Source organism: Macrobrachium rosenbergii, chromosome 27 (genome assembly GCF_040412425.1).
Source record: "Macrobrachium rosenbergii isolate ZJJX-2024 chromosome 27, ASM4041242v1, whole genome shotgun sequence".
NCBI classification, from domain to species: domain Eukaryota; kingdom Metazoa; phylum Arthropoda; class Malacostraca; order Decapoda; family Palaemonidae; genus Macrobrachium; species Macrobrachium rosenbergii.
This window is the reverse complement of record NC_089767.1, coordinates 35,925,349-35,950,586: the sequence shown is the minus strand read 5'-3', so window position 1 is coordinate 35,950,586 and position 25,238 is coordinate 35,925,349. Positions and strand designations below refer to the sequence as shown.

General features: G+C 36.1%; 1 protein-coding gene and 1 long non-coding RNA gene across 27 annotated transcripts in view; one reads left to right on the top strand and one right to left on the bottom strand.

Annotated features, from left to right (window-relative positions):
- Positions 1-8,310, top strand: part of LOC136853618 (uncharacterized) — a 60,890-nt gene extending 52,580 nt beyond the window's left edge. Inside the window, exons 5-6 of one of the 2 annotated variants that reach the window (XR_010857513.1) lie at positions 2,078-2,227; positions 5,828-8,310. This is a non-coding gene — a long non-coding RNA (uncharacterized lncRNA). Of the gene's footprint in view, positions 1-2,049; positions 2,228-5,827 lie in introns of both variants that reach the window. The other variant, XR_010857514.1, reaches the window with a different exon arrangement.
- The window catches only part of sif (still life), a 682,529-nt gene that overhangs the window by 16,760 nt on the left and 640,531 nt on the right, over positions 1-25,238 (bottom strand). For 20 of the 25 annotated variants that reach the window (XM_067129380.1, XM_067129384.1, XM_067129405.1 and 17 more), the window contains 7 exons: positions 17,227-17,406; positions 14,540-14,658; positions 14,105-14,329; positions 13,319-13,506; positions 12,814-12,990; positions 11,625-11,770; positions 11,194-11,424 (listed from right to left, as the gene is read on the bottom strand). In XM_067129380.1, the coding sequence (XP_066985481.1) occupies positions 11,194-11,424; positions 11,625-11,770; positions 12,814-12,990; positions 13,319-13,506; positions 14,105-14,329; positions 14,540-14,658; positions 17,227-17,406 (1,266 nt within the window). The remainder of the gene's footprint in view (positions 1-11,193; positions 11,425-11,624; positions 11,771-12,813; positions 12,991-13,318; positions 13,507-14,104; positions 14,330-14,539; positions 14,659-17,226; positions 17,407-25,238) is intronic. The other 5 variants (XM_067129383.1, XM_067129386.1, XM_067129387.1 and 2 more) reach the window with 3 other exon arrangements.

Genomic DNA, 25,238 nt, shown 5'->3' with positions numbered 1-25,238 from the left:
TGGAAAATGCAAGAAGGGAATTTTGCAATTGAGACAATTCATCACACAAAGAAACAGGAGTTTGCTTATGCTGCACCGCAAGAAGACTTCCTAGTGAAAGGAGCCATACAGTGCAGGTGCTTCATTGAAAGGTTATAAATTATTTCAACTGCAACAGTATAAAGCGTAATGCTTTCAAAGGAAAACACTTGAAACATGAACCACTGGAGTTAGGATGTTCCATCATATATGGCCTTACAAGATCACATCCTTGCTGGGTGTAGGTCTAACAAGATTTATCTTCTGATGAAAATCAGCAGTGCTTACAGACAAGATTTTAGCCCATGTTCTACCAAAGAAATCAGTTTAGAGCTAACTACACTACAGACTGTTGTTGGCACAATATAAGATCATCATGAAATTGTTTTATAATGTAATGTCTGATACCCCATAAATAAACTAACTCAGTGGTCTGATTAAATTACTTGATAATAATAATGTAGACTAGGCAGAGTGACTCTTTATGACTATATGATGGAATGATAAACATTCATAAACGATAACTAATAACATTAAAAAATATTTATAATAGTCTTAAAACTTCAGTATTCATAGTACATAGTTTGTGTTGGCTAAAAGATAGAAACTTAATTTTAAACTAGTCAGAAGGCTGAAAGATAGAAACTTAATTTTAAACTAGTCAGACAGATACATGTTTATATGAAGGTGTAAAAGTTTTCATCTATCCTGTTGCCTAAATAATATTTCTGTATAATATGCTTGAAATTTCAGTATCAGGACTGTAGTGCTATACCATTTCCTAAGCCCAATGTAAATTGCTGCTGGCCAATTTAGTAATGAGGTGGGTGCAACATTTGTTTTATAATGTTAGCGTCGATATTTTGCTGAGGTTCCGTGATTTTATCTTGCCCACTACCAAAGGATTTTAATCGCTACTCTGTAAAACTGAGGAACAGTATTTCCAAATAGCATCACAACTGTAATGCTGTTTTAAACCTCATACTCCTTTATAATAGAAACTGATATTGGCAACCTGATTGCTATTTACGCTCAGATGTATACAGTTAAACCCGTCAGTATAATTGAGGTCCAGACCATCATGACCAATCATGAATTTTTGTGGTTAATATCATAAATCAATCTGCATTACTAATAGGAACAATCAGTGATTATATTACCCACCCACCTCATAACAAGATCTCATGCCCTAAATGCGATTGAAATTTATTTCACATAGAATATCAATACAAAAATCAGGAATAAAATTTATTAGGAATAATTAAAAAAGGCATTAATAAAATAATAGATAATGTATTGTCTTTTATGTTTAAAGCTGAAATTCAATTGACATATTCTGTACATTCTTAATATGCCCAGTGTGTAAGTAATTTTATTTTGGAGCTTCTGGAATTTGTTTTTTCATATATTTCACTTAGGTTTTAAATTTGCAGGGGTTCTCTGTAAATATGGCAAAGATAGACATTTCTCATACAGCTTAATCACAAATATGCATAGTACTCCATATATACGGCTCTCCAGTCACACCGACTTGTTTGATTCTGATTGACTACAGCCTTGCTGCCCATGCTCAGACCTGATGTCCTGGAAGCGTTATTCTTCCATTCCAACCTCAAAATTGGAGGGAAAGAAGGCCACTTTGACTTATGGGTAATGGTTTAATATGAAAAGCATGTCTTAATTTGTAAACCTATTTAAACATACATTGGATTTCCAATCACACCATCATGTTAGACCCCGACTCACAAAGGCCCCACTGCTCATGCCCAGACCACCCAACATAGTCCTCCGAGTAGCATTCTACTATTCCAACCTCTCCAATCGCAGAACCTGATTGACAGAGTCTTCAGTACTCATGCTCAAGCCACCCAGCATAGTCTTCTGATGTAGCACTCTTCCTTTTCAGCCTTACAAGTGGAAAATGCAGGAAAGAAAGGAGGGCACTTGGTGTTCATAATTATTGGGTTAGCATGAAAAACATGTTTTGTAAAAGTTTACTTTGTTCCTTACAAGACCATTAATCAGAAACAGATTTACTTTAATGCATATGGCTCTCCAGCTGCACCACCTCTGCAGATCCTGATTGAGGAAGACCCTACAGTTTGTGCCCAAAACACATGACAGTTCTTCAAGGTGTTATTCTTCAATTCAACCTGAAGATTGGTGAGCCTAGGGAAGGAAGGAGGCCACTGTGCATTATGATTAATAGGTCAGTATGAAAAGCAAGTTTTTATTTATCAAAACTTTTGTTCCTTATTAACTTTAATCTTGATTGACAAAGACCCTTCTATTCATGCCCAAACCACCTGACATTGTCCTCTTAATGGGCTAGTATGAAGAGCATATCTGCATTTGTAAAAAATATTTGTTTCTTACAAACCCAATAGTTATAAATAGCTTTAATAAAATTAGGGAACTCTCAGTAAAACAATGGTTTATATAAAAGAAACTTGAAACTTCAAAGACATCCTGGTCTTTGGCAATAAAACAGACACTGGAATAGACGGAGCAGTGGTATACAGTACTTATCCACATATGAACCAATAATAGACATAAAGCCCACAGGAACTCCAACAAAGAAGGTGGTTTGATAGTGGACAGCACAAACACAGAAGCTGGATAGTGAGAGAGTGGCAGGGCAATTTTCTAGAGATGGGGAGGACTTAAGTCTTAAACAGAAGAAAACAATAGAAGTCAAAAGTTTTGGATAAATCTGGTACCTCTTGGACTGAGGGGAGGAATCATGGATATGAAAGTCTCATCCCAAGAAATTACATTCTTGATTGCAAGAATAGCAGCAGTGCTATTCCTGTACCTAAGAATATGATGCTTGTAAGTAATCCTTTGGACCTTTGGGGACATAAAGAACGATTGGTCACTAGACCAATCCATGCACACTAGGAAAGTCTGCTGCAAAGAACACTGTTGCCCAAGTCATGGCACTTGATGTACTCTGAGGACATAAAGGAGCTGTCTAATGCATTTCTGTTTTATTACAGGCAGAAGATGAAAGCATGTCAAACACGGGAGCTAAAGCAGTCAAATTATGACTGAAGGGAAGGGTACAGCCAATACCATGGCAGGGCAGGAAGACGAGACCTTAGATAACCACACAGCTGCTACAGTGGTAGCTATCCAAGATGAAGGCATTGGTGACAATGGTGGGGACCATGGGGTTAACAGAAGGTAGTCGAGGAGGCAGTGCTGGAGTAGAGACAGGAATTGATGGAGCTGCAGATGATCCAGTAATTGAAAACTAATATTGACACACCTAACAAGACTAAATAACAGCCCAGGAAAGAAGAATCTGCAGCTCTAAGGAAATCCAACAAAGGGGAAATGGCAATAATGGACAGCATGGACCCAAAAGTATTGAGATGAGAAGGTAGCAGGAAACTTCTCAGAAAGGTGGCAGGATGATCTTCTAGAGATGGGAATTTTTGTGTAGGTGAGTCTTCAACAAGAAACTACAGTGGGAGCCAAGATGTTTGAGATGTGCTTCTACCCTTGGAGCTCTTGAATTGATGGAGTTGGCATTGTGGACATAGAAGCTTCATCCAAAGACTAGCAATCTTGATTGCAGGAATGGCAGCAATTCTTAACAATGAATTAAAGGAGTCTTCCCCAAAAGGTTTGGGAACTTGACTCTTGTTACCCTTTGGGCAAAAGAACCCATTGGTCTACAACCCAGTCCATGCACATTAGGTAAGTCTGCTGCAGAGAACATTGCCTCTTGTGTCTTGGGGAATCATGGTTCTCTGCAGCAGACTTACCCAATGTGCGTGAATTGGTTTGTAGACCAATGGCATTTTTATGCCCAAAGGGTTACTTACAAGGGTGATGTTTCCAAAACTTCTTGGGAAACTTCCTCTGATTCTTTGTCATTAAGAATTGCTACCATTCCTGCAGTCAAGAGTATGTATCTTGTCTGAAACTTCTATGTCCACAATGTCTTACCCCCTCAATTGACGAGGGCTAAGAATAATACGCACCAGATCTATCCAACCTTTCAAATTTCACTGTTTTCTCCTGTTGAAGCCTCGCTTCATAAAGTTCTTGTCTCTAGAAGATCATCATCCATCCACCTCTGCAAGAAATTTTCTTGCTGCCTGCTTGTCATTCCACTGCTGCTGAGTCCGTGCATCCATTATCAGTTCACCTTCATTGGAATTCCTTAGGGCTGTAGGTTCCTCAATTCTATCTGTTATTTAGTCTTTTCAGTATTTCAGGTTCAGTTTGTTTGTCAATTACTGGTTAATCAGGGTGAGAGATAACTGCAGCTCCATCTATTCTTGGGTTTACTCTAGCATTGGCTCCTCCACCACCACCACCACCTGATAGGCCCACGATTTCGACATCATCATCAACAATGCCTACATTTTTTACTGTGACCACTGTTGCAGTCATGTAGTCAACTGTGGTCTCATTTTTCTTGCCAGCCATGACACTAACTGAACCTATGCCTTTAACAAGTCAAACCTGAGGTTTTGGCCTTCAATCATGACTTCAGTATCTATACTGCCACTCCTGCCTTTGTTGTTGTGTATTTTTTCTCTACGTTTGTTCTGAAGTAGAGAGGTATGCTTATGGCTCCTTGCTGGATAAGGACCCTCATTTACAAAGTCTGTTGTGTCTCTGGGAAACGGTAAACTCGGATCTTTATCCAGTGAGAAGCTATAAGCAATGCTGGAGCTGAAGTACTAAATGTTGAAGGATTGACTGAAGGCCAAAAATTCAGGTGTGTTAGTTGAAGGCACAGATTCAGTCAGTGTTATGGCTGACATGAAAGATGAGACCTCAGTTGACTACATGGCTGCTACAGTGGTCACTGTCAAAGACAGGCACTAATAATAATGATGATGATGCAGAAACCATGGGCGTATCAGGTGTTGGTGGAGAAGGTAATGCTAGAGTATCCAGATGGACTAATGGCATCGCAGTCAACTCGCCCAAATAATGGACATACACTGATCCTGAAACATAAAACTTTTGTTAAACCCTTCTTTGAACTAAAATTCCAAACTTAATATGTCATATTGGTTAGAGATGCCACTTCAAGTCATGTTGCACTATCCACATGTAATTCCAGCCAATTGCAGAGCACTTCAGTCTTGTGAGCAATGTTTAGTTTGAAATACCCAAGCTCAACATGTCCATACTGCCCAGAGTGAGACAGTATGCTTCCAGACATGAAACTCATCAGAACTACTGTCACCCCTCTTCATGTCCCCAATATTGCAGGAAAGTTCTTGAAAATTTGGGTCCCTAAAGCTAAATAGTTGGTGATGAATTCAAAAGGTGAAAAACAGTGGTTACAAAGATGTGAAAAAACTTTTAAAAATGTAAATACAAAATTCCAGACAATATAACCTGAACAAGATGAGAGTCTGGTTTATGGGAAGATATTTAGCCTTGTTCCAATGGAGGAGCTTGTCACTGCAAGGTTTTATGTACTGTATTACATTTGATCACAAATGATATTACAAGACAGTTAAGGGGACATTCTAGAACATTTCAGAGATTGGGTCTATATCTTTAAGATATAAATACTTGAGTAATGTGTGTAGATTTCTTTTTTTTATAAATATTAGTGTTTTTTTCTATCTCCTATAAAGTGAAGAAAGTTTGTGGGATGTTCCCCACAAATGTAATGACACTGATGAAGTCAATGACATCTACAACAGCAATACTGACATTGATTTCAGTGGTGATGACTGACTATGTTTTTAATTTATAATAATTTTTTATCATGAGTAATGTATGCAACTTCTCTCTCTGGCCTGCCTAATTAATTTTTTCCTCTTTTCAGCTGATGTTCCCAAGACTTGAAAATGTCATCTGTGGGGGGCAGGAGGAGGGAGAGGATGAAGATGAGTGCCAAGATGATGATTGCACACAGTATCTTGTGTGAGATGATTTGACAAGGAGACAAATCCTTACGTTCAGGGTACCCGGGAGCAAAGAGGCTGTGCTGCATGTGACCAGCATGATCTAAACTAAGGCAAAGAAAGTCTGAAGTGCTATGCCTACACTCCATTTAGCAATAATAAAATAGTGAAATGGGAGGCGTTGACAAGAATGACATGTTGACACATCTGTATAGGACTTCACTTTGGTCAAGACGTTGGCCTGTCAGGGTTTTTGGCTACATCATTGACCTAAGCATCTGCAAGGCCAGACTAATCTACAAGGGGGCCATCCATCCGTGACCCTAATGGATTTGAAAGCTTTCAGTTTCTTCATATTAAGGTATGCAAGGCTCCACAAGACAACTGGTCCTCAGCAAACACTGAAATGTCATTGGAAGATCCTTCCAGACTCTCCATCGCCTGTTGCCATGACTCTTCCAGTAAGAGGTTGTAGATATGTACCAAGTGCAGTGAGAGGACATCTCAGCACACCACATGCTTGCCTTCACCACCATAACTCAAGACCCATAAGCACTGATCCAAGAAGCAGAATTTCTGTCAAAGTAAGTTGACATAGCAGAATTTCTGTCAAAGTAAGTTGACATGCAAGGTGTGCAATACTGTATACAGTAGCACTGTGTAGTCTTGACTCCAACAATTATTATAGTCTATTGCATGAAGTCTGTAATATTTTAATAAACATTGTTGCAATGTGTGCATATTTAGTGATATGGTTATGAAAATTTTTAGTAATATAGTTATGAAAATACTAGATGGAATTTGGTTATGTGTTTGGTAAGATAAACAAGTTTACAGAAACTTACGTAACTGTACCTGGAATAAGTATAAAAAATGGGTTTAAACAGCCCACAAACAAAAAATCCATAGCTTGGGAACTCTAACAAAGGTGAGGGGTGATAGTAGACAGCACAAACACATGAGAAGCTGGAAGATTAGAAGGCAGCATGGAAGTCTCTCCCCAAGGTGGCAGAACTATCCACACAGGTTCAGAAGGCCTGCTACACAGACACAACAAGCACAGTATATTATTACAGTAATGACAAGAACAAAAAACTAAATCTCAGCATGAAAATATATGCAAAATGAACTGCTGCAAGAAGTAATGCTGAGAATAGGAAGCAAAGAATAGAAATTTTAACAAGCAATCTCAAAATTGCAAGAGTAATCAAAATTAATTCCTTACAGAAAGAGGAAAACTCACATTTACTCTGTGGCAAGAAATGCCAATGACACATAACTACTATTAATTTAAATTTCAGTAAACTTAACATTTACAAATACCTCTTTTAATTTTCAACTACAGTAATTTTAGATGAGGACCATCAGGATGTGTAAGTAGGCAGTGCATAACCAAATGAAAATGAATGGTACTGCATACAAAATGCAAAATGTTTCTGGAAAAGCAACTTGGAATAAGTCTAAACACAACAGAAGCCTATAGTGAATGGTCAGGCTGTGTGGTGGGTTCTTTGTCTGTCAGGATCTTATAAGCAGGTGCAACAAGAGCCATATGCATGGAAATAAGGCTACTTATGATTAATGGGTTTGTTATAGACAAATTTCACTTATTAAAAAACACTGATGTATATCAATCATTCACGATGCACAAAAAAATCACTAAAGCAATCACAAATTATGAATGCATGTAGACCTGGACACAGGAGCAGGTAGTAGGATAAGCCTTTCTAAGTGCTCAACCTTCCCCACTACAAAGCGGGAAGAGGGGGATTAAAGGAAAACGAGACAGCGATGGACTGCGATAGTTTGAGAAAAAAGGTGCTTATGAATTATACAATTCACAATTGACCTAACCCATTAAAAAGCCCACTGTTATTGTCTGAAAGCAAAATACTGTCACTCTACATAATTCAGTACAGTACATACTTTAGTCTAAAGAATCAATTAATTAAATACTGTATTACTGTATGTAAATAAAAACACTGATGTAACAGACATTAAACAGACTTAGCCACCCCACTACATTCCAGTTACCTAGGTAACTAACTTTACATCACTGATATGAAATCACATTGACTAGTAATGAAGTAACAAAAACTAATCAAATTAGTAAATTATCTTCAGCAATCAAGTTTGACATCTGGTATGAGGTAGTTGACTATAAAAAAAAAAAACTGATTTTTCCAAGTCCTTGCATCCCCATATGAACATTAACAAGTCTACAGAGTTGTGAATAGGCCATTCAAAAAGTCCTATTAGCTGGTATATTACAGGAAAATGCCAGAAGATCAAATCTCTTCTTTTGTCATATAACTAAGTTAAAAACTTCCTACATTTAAAAATCCAGTGGGTTGCCGTAAGTGACAAAAAATTTCATGAAATCAGAATACTGTATAAAAGTACATTATATAAAAAATATATCCTTATATTTATTGACAATAGGTCAGCAAAAGATCTGAAAGTGGAAATTTTGTTCTTGAAACGTCGTCTGTTTAAAAGGTATGCAAAAATAGAATAAAAAGTGCAATACTATTCTCTGTCTGAAGAAAAAAATCCCATTACTTGGGGGTAACAAACTATAATATCTTAAGGTTATGCAAATATGCTTCTACCTCTCCAAGAAAATCATCACTGTCTCATCAGTGAAGAATATAAATGAGTAGTTCATGAGGTAATTTTTCCAGGATTCTCCGTGGTAAATTAATGATAAAACCAACCTCAAGGAAAACTGTTAATCCTTTACCTACAAAGAGAAAGAACCAATAGCTTACTAAGCTTTAAAAATTGCTTACATGCCAACTGTTAGTGTGGGTAATTATCAGATAAAATATCATTGGCAAGGGCAAAAATTGCAAGTAAAACTTCTACAAAGGCTGCAATAAAATCCAATTATCAAATTCCCCAAGTTAGTAGCTACTGGGTAAGGTTAGAAGCCAAATGAATTTACTAAACAAAATTAATAATGGTTAGAAATTTTACTCTGTAGACAGGTAGCACCATTCATTTTGTATTATAGCATAATAACTACCTGTGATTCTTCTTCTTTTAACGTGCTTTTTTCCCCTTCTATAAATGTTATCGATTACCTTCCTAGTCCCTAAAAATTAGTATCCACTTGTGAAATTAAAAAGTTTGTGAACTATCCTTGCAAAAGCACAGTACTGTACAGTGTACCACTATTATGAAAATAGCAAATGAAAATGTGTGGTTACGATACTATGATCAACAAATACTTCAGGCTAACCTATTTTCTCCCTTTCATTCAAAAGCAAACACAAAGTGACCATCTAATTCAACTTACAGTAATTACTTATTTATAATATAAATGTAAGAACAAATATGAAACTGGATCCTATTCTGTACTGAGAAATAAAATATTGTGACTTCTAATGTACAAATCATGACATTTTTAATGAAGGAATCAAAGTACCAATTGACTTCATATTTACGAGAACGTTTTTAAGAAGTACTGAAAGTTTCTGCAAACCCCTGCTATGATTGTTGATACATATTATTTTTACTGTAAAGCATATTACTGAAATCAAAAATTCCATAATTACACGAAATTTTCTTCATAATTTCGAAATTACTCTACATTTACAGTACTGTAGTTCACAAACAAATGTCAAATTACCATACAGGGTTCTGCAAAGATTAAGGGCACATTACAGTATATATAAATTTCAAAGAACTCATGTGTACTCCTCACAAGAACTAATATAAAGGTAGTGTATGAAATAAGTTTACCACAAATATCAACCCTGTGAAGTTATAATATTTCTCTCTCAGTAAATTACTTCATGAACCAGTCCTTTCAATAATTTTAAAGGTATGAGTTACGAGTGATGAGCTAAGTACGACGCAACAGAACTCACCAGTTAAAAGTAATTTTTCTTGCTTGTGGTTACAGAGAACTTTAACTGTGTTGCTTCCTACATAACACTGTTATTACTCCTGGTGGTTTATTGTTAGTATACAGTAATCAATGGCATGCCAGTTACATTGGTTAGTGATTTATGTATTGAGTCTTCAGCAAAGCTCAGAAGAAAGAAGTGGGAATTAGGAGGTATCACATCTGAAACTGTTGAGAGATTTACTTTTAGGTAATTTAATGAATACTGGTATGGCTGGGGACTCATGCAATATTAAATCATGTCTTATAATGTTGTCTTGCATCAATTCTAAAAATAAGCTTTGTGGTGTGAATACTGTTCTTCTCATAAAGTTACATAAGGCAAGCTCTTGTAAAATTAAATGGTAATAATTTTAATAAAATTTAAGGCAAGTTCAGGTAGCCAATACTGTGTCTGCAAATATTTTTTATTGAAAAATTTGCTTACAAAAGACAGGTGCTAGACTAGAGTTATAAAGCTGTGGCAATAAATAAGAAAAAATTATGAGAAAATGGTACCCTGTAACATACAGCAAGTGAAAAATGACAAAACAAAAGCAAGCAAAGAATGGGGTTTCCTTACAAAACAAAGAAATTAATAAAACAGTACCTTCTTGTAATATACTGCATAGGCAGAAAATCTATTGGAAAAACGTAGTTTGCAAACGGATTGGAAATAAAAAAAAATTAAAAGCACAAAGTGGCTTTTCAGAAAAAGGTTTACTACTGTACTTTATCAACTCTTCATAAGCAAAACCTCGTGAGTATCAGAAAGCCCTGTACTGGAAATTTAGCTAGGCGTGCTTAAAATAAATCATAATCATTGATATGTTGATATTCAAAAGTGATTTTCTTCTTCAAATTACATGTCATATCTATAATCTTCTGCTGCAACAATTTTAATAATCTTCTTTGAGCAACAATTTTGGGAAACAACTAATGAAGGCATCTAGTAGTAGTACAAAATGTACATATATACAGCAGTCTAATTACTGGGAATCCTATAATAACTACGTAACTGCAGCAATACAATTAACTTTGGGAGCTGACTATAAAAGTTTAACATAACTAAGATACTCTAAGATATATAATTTTCATTATATATATATATATATATATATATATATATATATATATATATATATATATATATATATATATATATATATATATATATATATATATATATATTTATATGAGTTAAACTACATGGACATCCATTTCTGTTAGCAAAGTCATTTTTAATGATTCTAGGGTGTGAAGTATGAATCTCAACATGAATCAAAATGCAAAGATATTTCTCACATTCCATACTACTAATACCACATACAACCCAAAGCCAAACATTAAAAATAATCATGCACATTAATATTGTTTTGTTGCTTGCAAGCTTACCAACACTCTTGGCTGGCTGATACTGTGATGGCTGGTTAGAGGCCTGGATAAGCTTGGCCATGGAGCCGGTGGAGCCCGTAGAGAGCGTCGAGGTGGTGGACAGCGAGAGATGGTTAGGGGTTCGCCCCAGGGTCGCCTTTTTCTTCTCTATTACCTCCTCCTCGCCCTCCGACCGCGTTCCCGTTTCGTCCTTGCCGCCGTCGCTCTTGGTGGTTGAATCACTGAGTTCGTCTGGTGGTGGGAGAGGACGCGGAGTGAGCTGTAGACCGCACGTGATTTCCTTCAGGATAACACTGTTCTTCTTGAATATTTTTCACACAGTATTTACAACGGCCTTGAGCTCACTGAGTCACGGGTCATAATGTCATGATTCCCTCCCTGACCCCACCCTCACTGGTGCCGCCCGGGAGAGGCTGGCGGGCGGGACTCACCCATGCCATCCGACATTGTCTTGCTGCGTGTGCGGAAGTTGGACTGGTCATGCCCGATCTGCGTCTCAGGCACGTTGTCGTAGCTCTCCAGGTTGTCATAATCTATGTTACCTGCAGAATGTCGTTGCAGGGTTGCCGACTGAACTCTGTGGGAGAAAGGGCCGCTCAGGGCACAGTTGACTGACCCTCCACTGAGGGAAGGGATGCTGCCACACGCAAGTATTCCTTTTCACTAGTTTTCGAGGCAACAAGAAAAGTCCATCATGACTCAAGCTAACTCTTCCAATTCATAGCAGGTCTATTATAGGATGGCCTTGGGTTATCCCGAGTTTTTAAGCAGCTGCGGTACAGTCTAACAGAGCAACTGAAGACAAACCTCTCATGCCCTCATGGAGTACACCGTAAACTAGCCCAGTGATTTTAACAAAAATACAGTAGACAAGAACAGACAGAACCAGGTAAATAAAGGACTTAGAAATAATAGAAAATTCATTATAAAAGACAGTGATAGGAAGTACTCATTATTATTCTTAAGAATAAGACAAGCAAATATGATTGGTATGTCAGTATTTAGCAGTTGAAAACTGTCATCATGCAATAACAATTTACTCTGCTAAATATTATTAATTTCATTCCTTAATGCTAATAACACACTAAATTAAATTAATCATAAAATTATGTTACTTATATCTAAAGTAATGTATAATTCAAACATTTATGTCATCTTATACACCTTGGGTGCTTACAGGGAGAATAATTAACTTGATCTTCAAGTTTATTAATCTTTTCAGGAAGTTTCTTCAAAAAGACAAGAAAATATATTCTTAAAATAATGCTTACCACCTTATTATGATAGATATATGCTGTAACAAGCTAAGCAACATAGGTAAAGTACTGATCAACTAAATATTAATAGATTGGTAAATTATCAGTTAATTATCTGCTGTAAACAAATCTTCCCAAGGTTCACTCAAGTTTAATAAATTTGATTATTTTTGAAAAAATTGTTTAGGAACTTCATCAAGTTTTTGAATAATGATATTAAAGACAATCATAAGTAAAATCAAGAATTTATAACCTAAGTAAGTATGATTCAAGCAAAACTTATCTCAAAATATACTATAATTACGAAAACTACAAACAAAACGTGATGTCGAGTCAAAATACTTCACCGAGTCCTCATACTGACATGGGAGTCTTTTTCTTTTGTGCCGACCGTGAAGGTTGTAATGTGTTTGTGTTCCCTTTGTTTGAAACGCTGGAAGAGGACGATGATGGCTTATTGGCTGGGATGTTCATATTGCGTACAGATTCCCTGATGATCTGTCGTATAGTCTTCAGGAAAGCATTTCGAAATTCTGATGTACTGTAAAGCAAGATGAAAGCAATTAATAGCTCTGCAAACGAGAAGCAGAAATGTTCAAAACACACATTTTGATCAAAATGATAAAAGTATTTCATCAACATTTTATTTTCAATTCTGTCTTTGCTTGAAAATGTAATTTTGGTGTGTTGTGGATGTGGTTTTATCCAATGAAAATATACACTTGGTCCAGTTACACAGCGCTGCAATAAAATAAACTGCCAAATTACAGCCTCCTTAGTCATAGCACCTGTGTTTCCACAAGTTAGTCTAACTATATGATACTAGATTACTATACTTACATGTTGACATTAGCAACTTTGTTACATACCTATTAGATAAATGATAGACTTTTTCAGACCGTCGTTGTAATTGGCTTTTGAGGTGAATAAGTTCCCAAAGAAAGTGAGAGTCCATGTCTTTCATAGAAGACGCTCTAACCTGCACTTCTGTCACTGGGATGAGCACCTGATACCTAATAATTTCAACTTCTGATGAACTATTCTTCCCAGGAGCACCCTGCAAAAACGAGCAATGTATTAGCTATAATGTTTATATAATTATGACTGCTACAAATTTGGAAGTTTATAAGCAACAGAATGTTATGATAAAGAAGCAAAAATCTCTAAAGGAAATTTTTTCTATAAAAGGGTTCAAAAGCATGATGCAAAAATATATAAGCACTGTGAATTTTAAAATTAAAGAGCCAAATGCTATGGAAAATATCGGTACAATCCAGAATACTATTCATACCGTAAATAAAATATTTCCAATGTAATTGATGTCTTTAGCATGCAATAATTTTAATATTTCTAGATTAAATAATTTGTATGCTTTTGCACATTCTTCAAATCTGATAAAAGAATTGTATTTCTTACTTAAAAAGTTGCCAAATAACTACCACATGCTTTAATCACCGTCCTCTTTACAGTATTTGTATAACTGATGTATGGCACTAAAAACAAAACTTCTTTAAGAAAAATGAAATTCTTCCTATAATTAAGCAGACTAAGAAGCAAAGAAATTAAAGTGCCTTTCATAACTGTAACTGAAATCAGAATTTCATCATAAAGTATAAGAAATGAAGAGAAAACAAACCCCTTTTATTCACACTTACTACTGAACTAACCATCAGCTTTTTCTTCTGTCTAAGTCTCTCTTTACATAAGAAGACAACAGCTGTTTTGAAGACAAAGCACATGGCATGAAGTTCCAGGCCCTTCTTGATCTTGCCGAGGAAATCGGAGATATTGAGCCACTCAACACCTCCATAGTAGAGGAGGTCCCCCGGAGAGAGGTCGATTGGCTGTGGGAGGTGTGGACCATGTGAGATCCTAGGTTCCTATGTTGAATATAAATGTTGTCAATTTTGTATCAAAATTTCATGAATATAACAACTATTGAGGGATTTCCAAGCAAAAGGAAAACTTGCAGGGATTGAAAATAAAAATAAAAGTTACAACATCCACTACAAGGCTGTTAAAAGTATTAGTCATTGTACACACTTTCAAATGGGGTTCTTTACAATATGGATCTGTACATGGTCACTTACTTGTTTGCAAGACTTTTGATGTTGACGGAATAAATGGTCAAATATTGCACCATATTCCTCATGGATCCTTTGCATCTCGTTGATATGCTCGGCTACCTTCTCCATGACCTTCAGGGCCTCTGTTGTTACAGACAAGGTGTCAGATGAGCCCTTCAAAAATTGCTTACACTTGTTGCATAATGAATAGAAGCTAAGTGGGCCAAACATTAACACTAATAGCAAAAATAATAATGGAACTAAAAACATAGATCTGCTTTGCTCTCTATGTGTCCTACTAAAGCTTGTACAGCTTCAAAAGCAGTTTTAAAAAGTGTAAGGTGACAAAAACAAACCAAAAAGAATTGCATCCAATATTCATTGGCCTGATATAATAATGGTCATGAATGATTTGCACTGCTAACACTGCAGAAGTCTGCATCTGACTGTATATTGGGTTCTTTGTCACATGTTACCTTCTGAGCCATAAGTAAACATATCATATAAGAGAAACAAAATTAACACACTCTCATAAAGTGCAAAATCTAAAGTATTATAACATCAACAAGCAGTACTGTAGTCCATTTTGTTGTTGTTATGAGTGGTAATGTTAGAGACTGCAAAACTAACTCATGGTGCCCAGTTACCTGAGTATATTCATGTTAACAGCAATTTTTTTATCTAATGTTAATTTCACCCATATTTTATATACACCTATCTTATTCCCTTTACATTTTCTTATATGGGTCAGTTATATGAACGTTTACCATAATTCACAACATTTCAAACTTACCCTACAAAAACTAATAATCCAGCGCTAGGGTTCACTGTCTTAAGATTGTTCGGGGGCATCACAATTGTAGAAAACTTTCACCAACTACATTAACTATGCTAGAGGCTGTTAATTTAACATTTCAAAGGCAAAGTAAACCACTCTGAAATCTGTCATATGTCTATAAAATATACAGCTGTGTAATTTAGTAAAAAGCTTTTCATTAAAATTTATGTCTGAAAAATGATTTTCTCCTTATCTTATGCAAATGCAACCCCTTTAGTTACTCAACAGCAGATATTTTAGGCAAATGGTACTTTGTCAGTGATTCTGTCTTCACTGTATGGTATGGAAGGTGTTTCAATTTCATATACAGTACTGTATTATGGGACTAGTCACCTGAGACATAAATGGGACCTATTTGGTGACAAAACAGATACCGTAATAATACTTGGTACTGAAAGGAACGTAAGGCTGAATTTGGATTACTAAAATACTGCTATGGCCTGAAATTCTTGAGCTATAGGTTGCTTCACATCTAACATGTGGGGAAAGTATTTTGTTTACATATTTTTCAGATACTGTATAACAAATTATTTTTAATTAAAATAGCAGAGAACTTCTGACTTTACATTTCTGTGAGGAAGAATAAGGTCAAATATAACCAGCATGAAACAGTCATGGGTAAGTCAGGAATTAAAGTCTGCACAGAACCAAGCCAGAGTCAGCTTGGTTCTCTGCTACAAGTGTAAACAAATCATTCTTCACCATTACCAATCATCAAATGAAATAATGAGCAAACAGGATTTCACGTTTAAAGCTGAGATCCCTCTCGTTACTTTGTACAGAGCAAGCAATAAAATAGTATACCATGGATTTTTGCCTGAAAGAAAACAATACCAACTCTTTTAAAAAAGTTACATCTGTATGTAATTTACTAGAGCATGCTAAGGTTTTGTTTTAATTACCATTCAATACTTCAACTGGAAAAGAATAAAAAAAAATTAAATGCTGAAATACCAAAGTTCAACTTGTTCAGGTGAAACTCAACTGAATCTTAATGTGCAACATGCAATTATAACCCTCATAATAAATTCTGTTATCAGCGGAAAGGCAAATCATGCTTATATAATGTATTTAGATGCTACAATACCATCAGTTAAATGTTCATTGTCAAAATTCAGAGGAACGCAATACTTCAGTTACTATATTCAATCAGTTCCATTTCGTATACAGTACCTAAGATGCCTTTTAACAGTACTGTACTTTGTCACAGCACACATATACTTATTTTAAAAGCTAGTTCATGAAATATATTGGTTTCTTTTTTCATTCAGTATAAGAAAGACTGACTTTCAGGAAGTGTGCATAAAACACTAAATCTTACGAGAATAAGTTCAATAACAAATAAATTCACCCTGTCATGAGGACTTTACAGAAACACATGAATCTGAAATCCATTACATGTGCAATAAAAAAAAGAACAAATATCAAGTGAAGTACTGTAATGCACACAAAGAGTGAACTAGATGGAAAAGCCGTTCAATGAGAAAAAACTGCAAAGCATGGAAGACCAAAAACCAACCCTCCGGCGGGTCTGCAAAACTGATCATTAAAAGCATGAACCATCTGAAACTTAAAATAAAACTGAAAGGTGAGAAATAAAACTCTGCTGGAGTGAAAACGGAGCAAGCAAAAAACCAAAATAATACCGAAAACGAAACTGGTTGTGCAGAAATGACAAACATCGTGGTCATATATCCCTGGGCTTCGTACATCATCTGCTACCCCAAATCGCATGAAGGTGATGATGTTGGACAGAGGCAAAACTGTTATTTTTGAATCTGTCAAGTCACTCTGTCTCATCCAGTGAAGAAATAGGACAAGAAGAGTTATGAGGAAGAAGAGGGGGGAGAGAGAAGCTGTGAGTTGTACATACCAACTAGATGTCTATGCTCATCAGAACCCGGGGTGGTCAGAGCCTTGAGTTGCTGCAGAAGCAGAGGGTATTTCAGGATGCGCTGGATAGGCTTGATGAGGTACGACTCTAAGGTAGCAGAGTGTTGCTGGCGTGGATTGCGCGATGCTAAGAACTCTTGTAGAGCTTGGTTACCCTCACCTGTGACGTACAAAAAATCAATCATCAGTTTCAATTTATTCAATAGAAATCATCAGTCGCAATAATCCCTGTCTACATGACAAAACACAGTACAGCTTATTTTTGTACACTTAATACTTTTGTCACGTGCGGGAGGTCAAAATAAAGTTTCAGTTGGATTACCTTTTCATTCAAAAATGAAAAAGGAGTTTTACTACATTACACAGGTACTCTTCTTTTCCATAAGTCTTTCATACATTGCTGACAGTGATGGTTGTTTCCTTGGAGGAAGAGGAAACTGATGATTTAAAAAAAACAATGTGCCTGTCACACACACACACACACACACACACACACACACACACACACATATATATATATATATATATATATATATATATATATATTATATTTATATAATTATATATATTTCCAATTTCTGTCTGTGTGACAACTGTACCATAAAGCATTGGAACTGGTTCCCCATGACAAAACCAACGGTTAGAAACTGAGGAAGACTAATTTTGGATCCACCCTTCTAGGCTCATGCACGAGCGGGAGAGTACATAAAAATAAGCAGTGCGTGTCCTATAATGATGTCAAAACTTCGCTGACCTGAAGTGATATTAGTGATTCTGTAATGAAAATATTAATATGATATGTCACTAATGCAATGTATAATTGTGCAAATGAAAAAAAAAAATAACCATTTTCTTTCTTGAAGACCTATAAGTAATGCAAGTGTAGTCTAAATGACAATTCTTAAGCTAGACCTAACTAGGAAACTTTATGTCATAAAATGAGAGTAAAAAATAATCAATGACGAATTCATTCACCACACCATAAAATATCAGGAAGTGACATCTTTTTCCTAAAGCCAAAATGAAGTGTCATATCAGCTCTTGCGTTTAGCGCCCAGCAAACGTCCACAAACCTGCAAGATTGCGAATACCATGAGTGAAATGGAGTGAGAGAAGGTTTTTAACTTACGCGTCACTAACGCAATCCATCTTCTGGAAACTGGAAAGCGTGTGAAAACCAAACCTAGAAATTCTCAGGCGACCGCAGATATTGCAATAACATAATGACAGCGTCCGCGTTCTCTATTTATTTCCTCTCTGGTCCAGTTTAGTTCCTAGGGAGAGAATTCGCCTCAAATAACCAATCGAGCTGGAGATACGAGCCTGTTAACCCCTATTCGGATACTGCTTCTTCTACAGAGTATGTCTTTGTGACCAAGTTTCCCAACAGATTTTAGTGGGTGTTACGTACATAACGGACACCTAACGGGTCAGTGAATGAATTCTAGTATCCAGTTGTTGGTGTTAGTGTCATATATGTGAGCTAAAGATTATACTTTGACGTTTAATGTCTTCTAGTATGAGCTGGGCTTTCCCTTCCACTTATATACACAGGTTAGAAGGCTGTGAGTCAAAAGAATTTATAATTCAAATTCATGTTTCGACACTAAGCAGAGAGAGAGAGAGAGAGAGAGAGAGAGAGAGAGAGAGAGAGAGAGAGAGAGAGAGAGAGAGAGAGACGTCACTAATTACAACACTGAAAAGGAAATGAAGATCACTAACATTAACAAATAAAAAAGCATTACAATAATGAAAAAAAAAAACACTTCCTCTGTTATGATGTGTACACAGAAGACCCGCTAATGATTATGATTACCTGTTCAGGTGAAATGACACCGCCCCTCTCATGCCATCACCGTTCCCTTCAATAGGAGATAAAAAAAAAAAAAAACTCACACCAGGGACTCTTCATGTCACCGAATTAGTAGGAAGCTTTTAACTAATGAGTCCACTTTATTATCCCCATCACCATTATCAACTTTATTATTAGAAACTTTATTACGAAAGACCGAAAAACGTGGATAAAAGAATTAGAAACTTTCAGGTTGAGTTAATTCAATCAAGAGAATGTATTAATACGACACAAACTCTGGGGAGAGAGAGAGAGAGAGAGAGAGAGAGAGAGAGAGAGAGAGAGAGAGAGAGAGAGAGAGAGAGAGAGAGTCTCAAATACCGATATCCATTTCACACGCAAAACACAGAAAAAGAGTTGCGGTTGGAACTCGGCAAATGTTGTCATACAATACTTCAGAGAAGGTGCGTATGTATTGATATACACGTGTAATAGAGTTTCACACTCGAAAGAGGGTTCACAGGATAACAAGGCAATTATCATCTGATGGCCAATGTACAGATACCACAGGTGAGAAGGGAACAAAAGATGTTGGCCTATTACAGTTATCCTAGAGTTTATAGCCACAGCAACTGAGAACGACGTAGGAGGGTTGAGAGAGAGAGAGAGAGAGAGAGAGAGAGAGAGAGAGAGAGAGAGAGAGAGAGAGAGAGAATTTCTGGAAATCACTTTTGGTCAATATAAACACCCAGACACCAAATATCTACAAAAATGGCACTTGAAAATCAAAACATAAAACATTACAAAATCGCAACACAATAAACTTTTTGGTTGACAAACGCTTATAAGTATTTACGATTTTTAATAGAGAAATAAAACCAGTTCAATGTCTACGACGAAACTTATTAGGAAATACAACGATAACAAACTTTATCAATACAATGGAAATAAGAAAGAATCTCATTGTGTACATTAATTGAACTCTGTAGAAATTCGTTCAAACTTTCGAAATCAGAGAATGCAGTCTTGAAAAGAACCTGAACGGATACCATCCCATTCCTTAAGATTTTTATGAATGCATGAATTCGCCGAAGCCAGCTCTTAAGAAGCGCAGCAAGAATAGGAAAATCCCCGCTTATAAATCTTATGATAAACAAAAACCCTCTTGACTTCAAGTGTTTCTGGGAAGTCTAGATGGCTTGGATACCGGTGAAACTACACAAGGGCATATACAGTATACATGTCAGTATATGAGTTTACAAATAAGCACATGCACATCATATACGTATGTGAATGCATATATAAATAAATAAATAAATATATAGATATATATCATTAAAGCATGCTAATTTGCTTAAATAATTCCCAGTAATTGTCGCTTAACACTTACATATACCATACAAATGCCTTTTCACATTAACAAAAGTCTGTACAAGTATCTAAAGAAATGAATGGTCTACAAAGATGTGACAATAGATGAAGACCATACGATCCATATGAGAGAGAGAGAGAGAGAGAGAGAGAGAGAGAGAGAGAGAGAGAGAGAGAGAGAGAGAGGAATGCAATTCTTGTAATGAGGAAAAAAAAGAAGAAAAACGCATTACCAGCGACCTTCAATGCGTCACGGTTCCGTGCTCGGAGTCTTCCGAGGTACTTGTCAAGATTGGGCAATCTTTTACGCATGGAGAAGGAAACGAGGCATAATTAAATGTGGTGTTTTTTTCTTACGATAAAATGTAAATACTTTTCTTACTCCGCCTACTCTTTGTTTTTAACTTCGAATTTAAAGGGGTACTTAGCATTTTAAGATTGATATACCCTTGGAAATAGATATATCTATAATCTAAACGTATTCTTTCAGATTAGTTTCAATTAGCGTTTTCGTACATGATTACCTGTCGTCTGCTACAAAAAAGGTGCCATTTGTTATGTAAATATGTCTATCGTCTGAACATATTTTCTTAAATTGGTTTCAATTAGCGTTTTCGTACACGATACCTGTTGTTTGCTTAAAAAAAAAAAAATAAAGGCCATTTATTATAGTGACGTCACAAACGGATTCTGAAATAAGTAAAGCAATTAACACGGTAGCACGCTACGAAAAAAACGTGAGTTCATCTGATGAGAGGTTGGAGACTGAGGCTGAATCCAACTCTCACAATTTAGGTTTCTAAGACCAGGTCATTGGCCCGATCTAAAATCGGCATTCTGGGTAGCCTATAACTCTGAGTTTACTTTAGCTTGCCATTATAAAATTTTTTATCTTTAGAAAATTAATATTTTTAAAAAGTCAAGATTTTTTTCCTGTCATAATCTTCATTAGTAACTTCTGCCTCTAAAAGCACAAATATTTTCTTTATTTTAAAAATTCTTACAGTATTTTATCATATAATTGTACTTAAGTTAGTGAATAGGGAAGATCCTGCAGTAAACCGAGTTCTCAAATATCATTTTGTAATGATGCAATAGGATTTACACACGTCAGCTCGCCATGAGGTCATGTCATGATCTGTCAAAGATGTGCTTTCGTACCAGACGACGCTCTAAGAACCATTTTTAAAAGTTAGAGCATCTTTCCAAGTCCGGTTTTTTTTCCCGGATTCCTTTTCATTATATATATATATATATATATATATATATATGATTTATATATATGATTGATGTGCTTACCTCTCAGGGAACGTGAATTTTGTAAAGATGGGTATACATTGATACTAAATTAAGGTACCTTTATCAGCAATTTTTTTTTATCACATCTCTTAACACCAAATCTAAGATACAAGCAAGCAGGCCAAAGTAATATAAACATTGCTTTCAGCGTAAGACCTGAATAGTCAGACTCGATCCTGTTGACATAGATTCCTTCAACACAGATATGAGTAATAGGATGAGAGAGAGAGAGAGAGAGAGAGAGAGAGAGAGAGAGAGAGAGAGAGAGAGAGAGCAGCACCAATGTTAAGGAGGTGTTGGATAAGTGACCAGCAAGAGAGAGAGAGAGAGAGAGAGAGAGAGAGAGAGAGAGAGAGAGAGAGAGAGAGTGCAGCACCACGGTTGAGGAGGTGTTGATAGGTGACCAGGAAGGGAGGGGAAGGGGGAGGGGGGAGGGAGGGAAGGGGAAGGGACAGCTGACTTAAAAAGGACAGCTAACCACAGTGAAGGATCCACGAGATAGGATGTCTCATCTGATAACCGTATATCCTTCTTGGGACCTTGAAAAGAGAGACGCTGACCAATCGTATCTTCGAGGTCGAGTCTGATTAGGTAAATTGGTGGATGATGACGAGATGACACAAGCTTTCAATCAACCCCGATGACGAAAACTTCAGGGAGTTTAAAAGAGGAGTTCTGGGAATATTACCACCTTGATAAAAGCGTTGTCTTACGCAAGATATGACGTCACTTCAATTCACTTCTATTCTCCATACTGATAGCAGATTAAGAGGTGAGCCTGTACACAGTATTCATACCTCATAAAAATTACAATACAACATTCAGGAACTAAAAGATACATTAGTGAATAAACAACACAACAAAGGAAATATGACATCAATGACAACGCGTAAGGAAAATATAAATATACTGTAGATCAAACAGGAAATTACTACAAATTACTTCCGGAAACGGACTGAAACCACTTGACTGAACTTAAGCCCCAGTTCCTTTTCAAAGGTTGAAAATTATGTTCAGAGCAGCACAGGTCAGCACTTAAGGGGCATAATTTCCTGAACAACTAATCTCTCCCGCTTATCACTTTACATGGAAGTGTTTTTCCGACAGGGAATTAGGAAAGTGATATTCACTTCCCAGATTATGTCCATATTAGTCAAGTAGGGAGTTCCTTTGTGAAAGGTAAGGAGTACGGGTACTTTTAGTCCTTATGTTTCACAGACTTCTATTTAGTCTATAAACTATTATTATTATTATTATTATTATTATTATTATTACAATATATCACACAAAACAAGAACAGTATCTCTAATACACAGAAACTCATCAAACGCCTAAAAATGTCTAGAATATGTAAATCAAAAAGCAGTCTCTCTCTCTCTCCCTCACTTGAAAAAGGCTAGTTGACACTTCATCTACGAAGGCCCACCGCAATCGTCACCACAAAGAATCCCATCTCTCCTTTCCTCTCCTCTCCTCCCTTCCTCCTTTCTACGCATCCAACACCAAATAAACAAGAAGGAGGAGACGTTTGAACCTCCTGACTTCTCGTTTTCGTTTCTCCAATACTTAGTCGATGTGATTCTTTTATTTAACTAAATTATTTTTTTTTCATTTCTGCAACACTTAGTCGAAATAACTTTTTAAAAATTTCTATTCGTTTAAGTTGTTCTAACAACACTTCCCAATCTCTGTCTAGTTTCCTTTGCTTCCATTCTACTTTGTATATGCCTTGTATATTGCCCTGAGCTGAAATAAAGATTTTTATTATTATTATTAGTTTCTTTTTCCTTATTTTATTTTGTGTATTCCTTGTATATGGCCCTGAGCTGAAATAAAAGATATTATTATTATTATTATTATTATTATTATTATTGTTATTACTTTGCCATGTCTCTGACTTGGCCAATTTCCAATCTCTCTGGTTTCTTTTCCTCATTTCATTTTGCCTGTTCTCTAACTCTGACCAATTTCCATTGAATATTCAACAGCACCAACAACTGTAATAATAATAACAAAGAACAACCGTGTAAGTTTTAACTTTTCAAGCACGATATCGTCTTACATTTTCCTTGAGCATATCTTCTGTTCTCCTTCATTCGCATAATAACTCGAGTCATTCTCATCCGCGTCATTATCTCCACATCTCTCGTCCCTACCTTTCTTTTCCTCGTTAGACTCAGGGCTCAAGGTCGCTTTTTTTTTTTTTTTTTTTTTTTGCACAATTCTAGGTATCACGAGCTCTGCATATATCTTCTGCTGAGGACGTCTAAAGCTCTGTTTTTTCGACTGGTCCTTTACAATAACAAGGGCGTTATTATAAAGGTTTTCCTCATGTGTAATTTGTCATTTTTTAAATTCAAAAATTGACTGCACTGTAAGCAAGATGATTCAGTAGGTATGCGCATGTTGTTAACGTGAATATGCGTATATTTACTGAATAATCTTTCTTATCAGTGTAATAATTGTTTTAATTAAAAATAATAAATTACATATGAGAAAATCCGCAGGGTAAAGATTTTAAAATAAATATATGTCAACACTACCCAATGCTATTCAAGATGTAGAAATATAACGAAAATACATCTAGAGAGAGAGAGAGAGAGAGAGAGAGAGAGAGAGAGAGAGAGAGAGAGAGAGAGAAAGGAAGACAAATACAATGGACATGAATACTTTCGCAAAAGGTCATCAATGTTGTTGTTGTACTTCAACCTTCACTGAGGGATGCCAACTGTCTGTGTATTGACGAGAGAGAGAGAGAGAGAGAGAGAGAGAGAGAGAGAGAGAGAGAGAGAGAATAATAATACAATGAAATACAGCAGTAGCAGGTGGCTGGCTGTGCGGTGTGACGGACAAAAACAGGGCGATACAAATGGTATGCCTCACGAAGTCTCTCAGTAATAATAAGTCCTTTTAAAGTGTAAGGTACAAAACAGACACGTATAACATATACTGAGAACATATAAAATATACCCAGAATGAAATATACTACTATCATGTCACCTTTCCAATGTAGTTTCCCTGATAAAATTATTTATCAATGCTGTTTGCATCCCACATAAATAAAAACAAATTTATAATACTATATATATATATATATATATATATATATATATATATATATATATATATATATATATATATATATATGAAAATTTATTTTTCTCATATAAAAATTCTCCTTGTAGAAGGGGTCCCAAATTTGTTCTCTTAACTGCTGGCTCTTGAACCTATCTCCTCACTCATCAAAGGAGAAGATGAGATTAAGCAGACTGTGAATAAAAATAAAAACAATTTTTGACCGAGTGCTCAAGCCTTTCCACTGCTTCATGGTCGTGAGGTAATGACATGGACTTTAATTATACTGCGTGATTGTTTTCGATTTGTAATCTCGAGTAAAAATCCGGCAGTCTAAGGCCATTCGCCAACTGTCGTGCATTTAAACGAACGTCTGAAATCTACGGCGGATTATCACAAGGAAGGAGTGAGCACAGCCGTGGGCATCATGCCCAAGGCCTACCTGCGTTATTCTT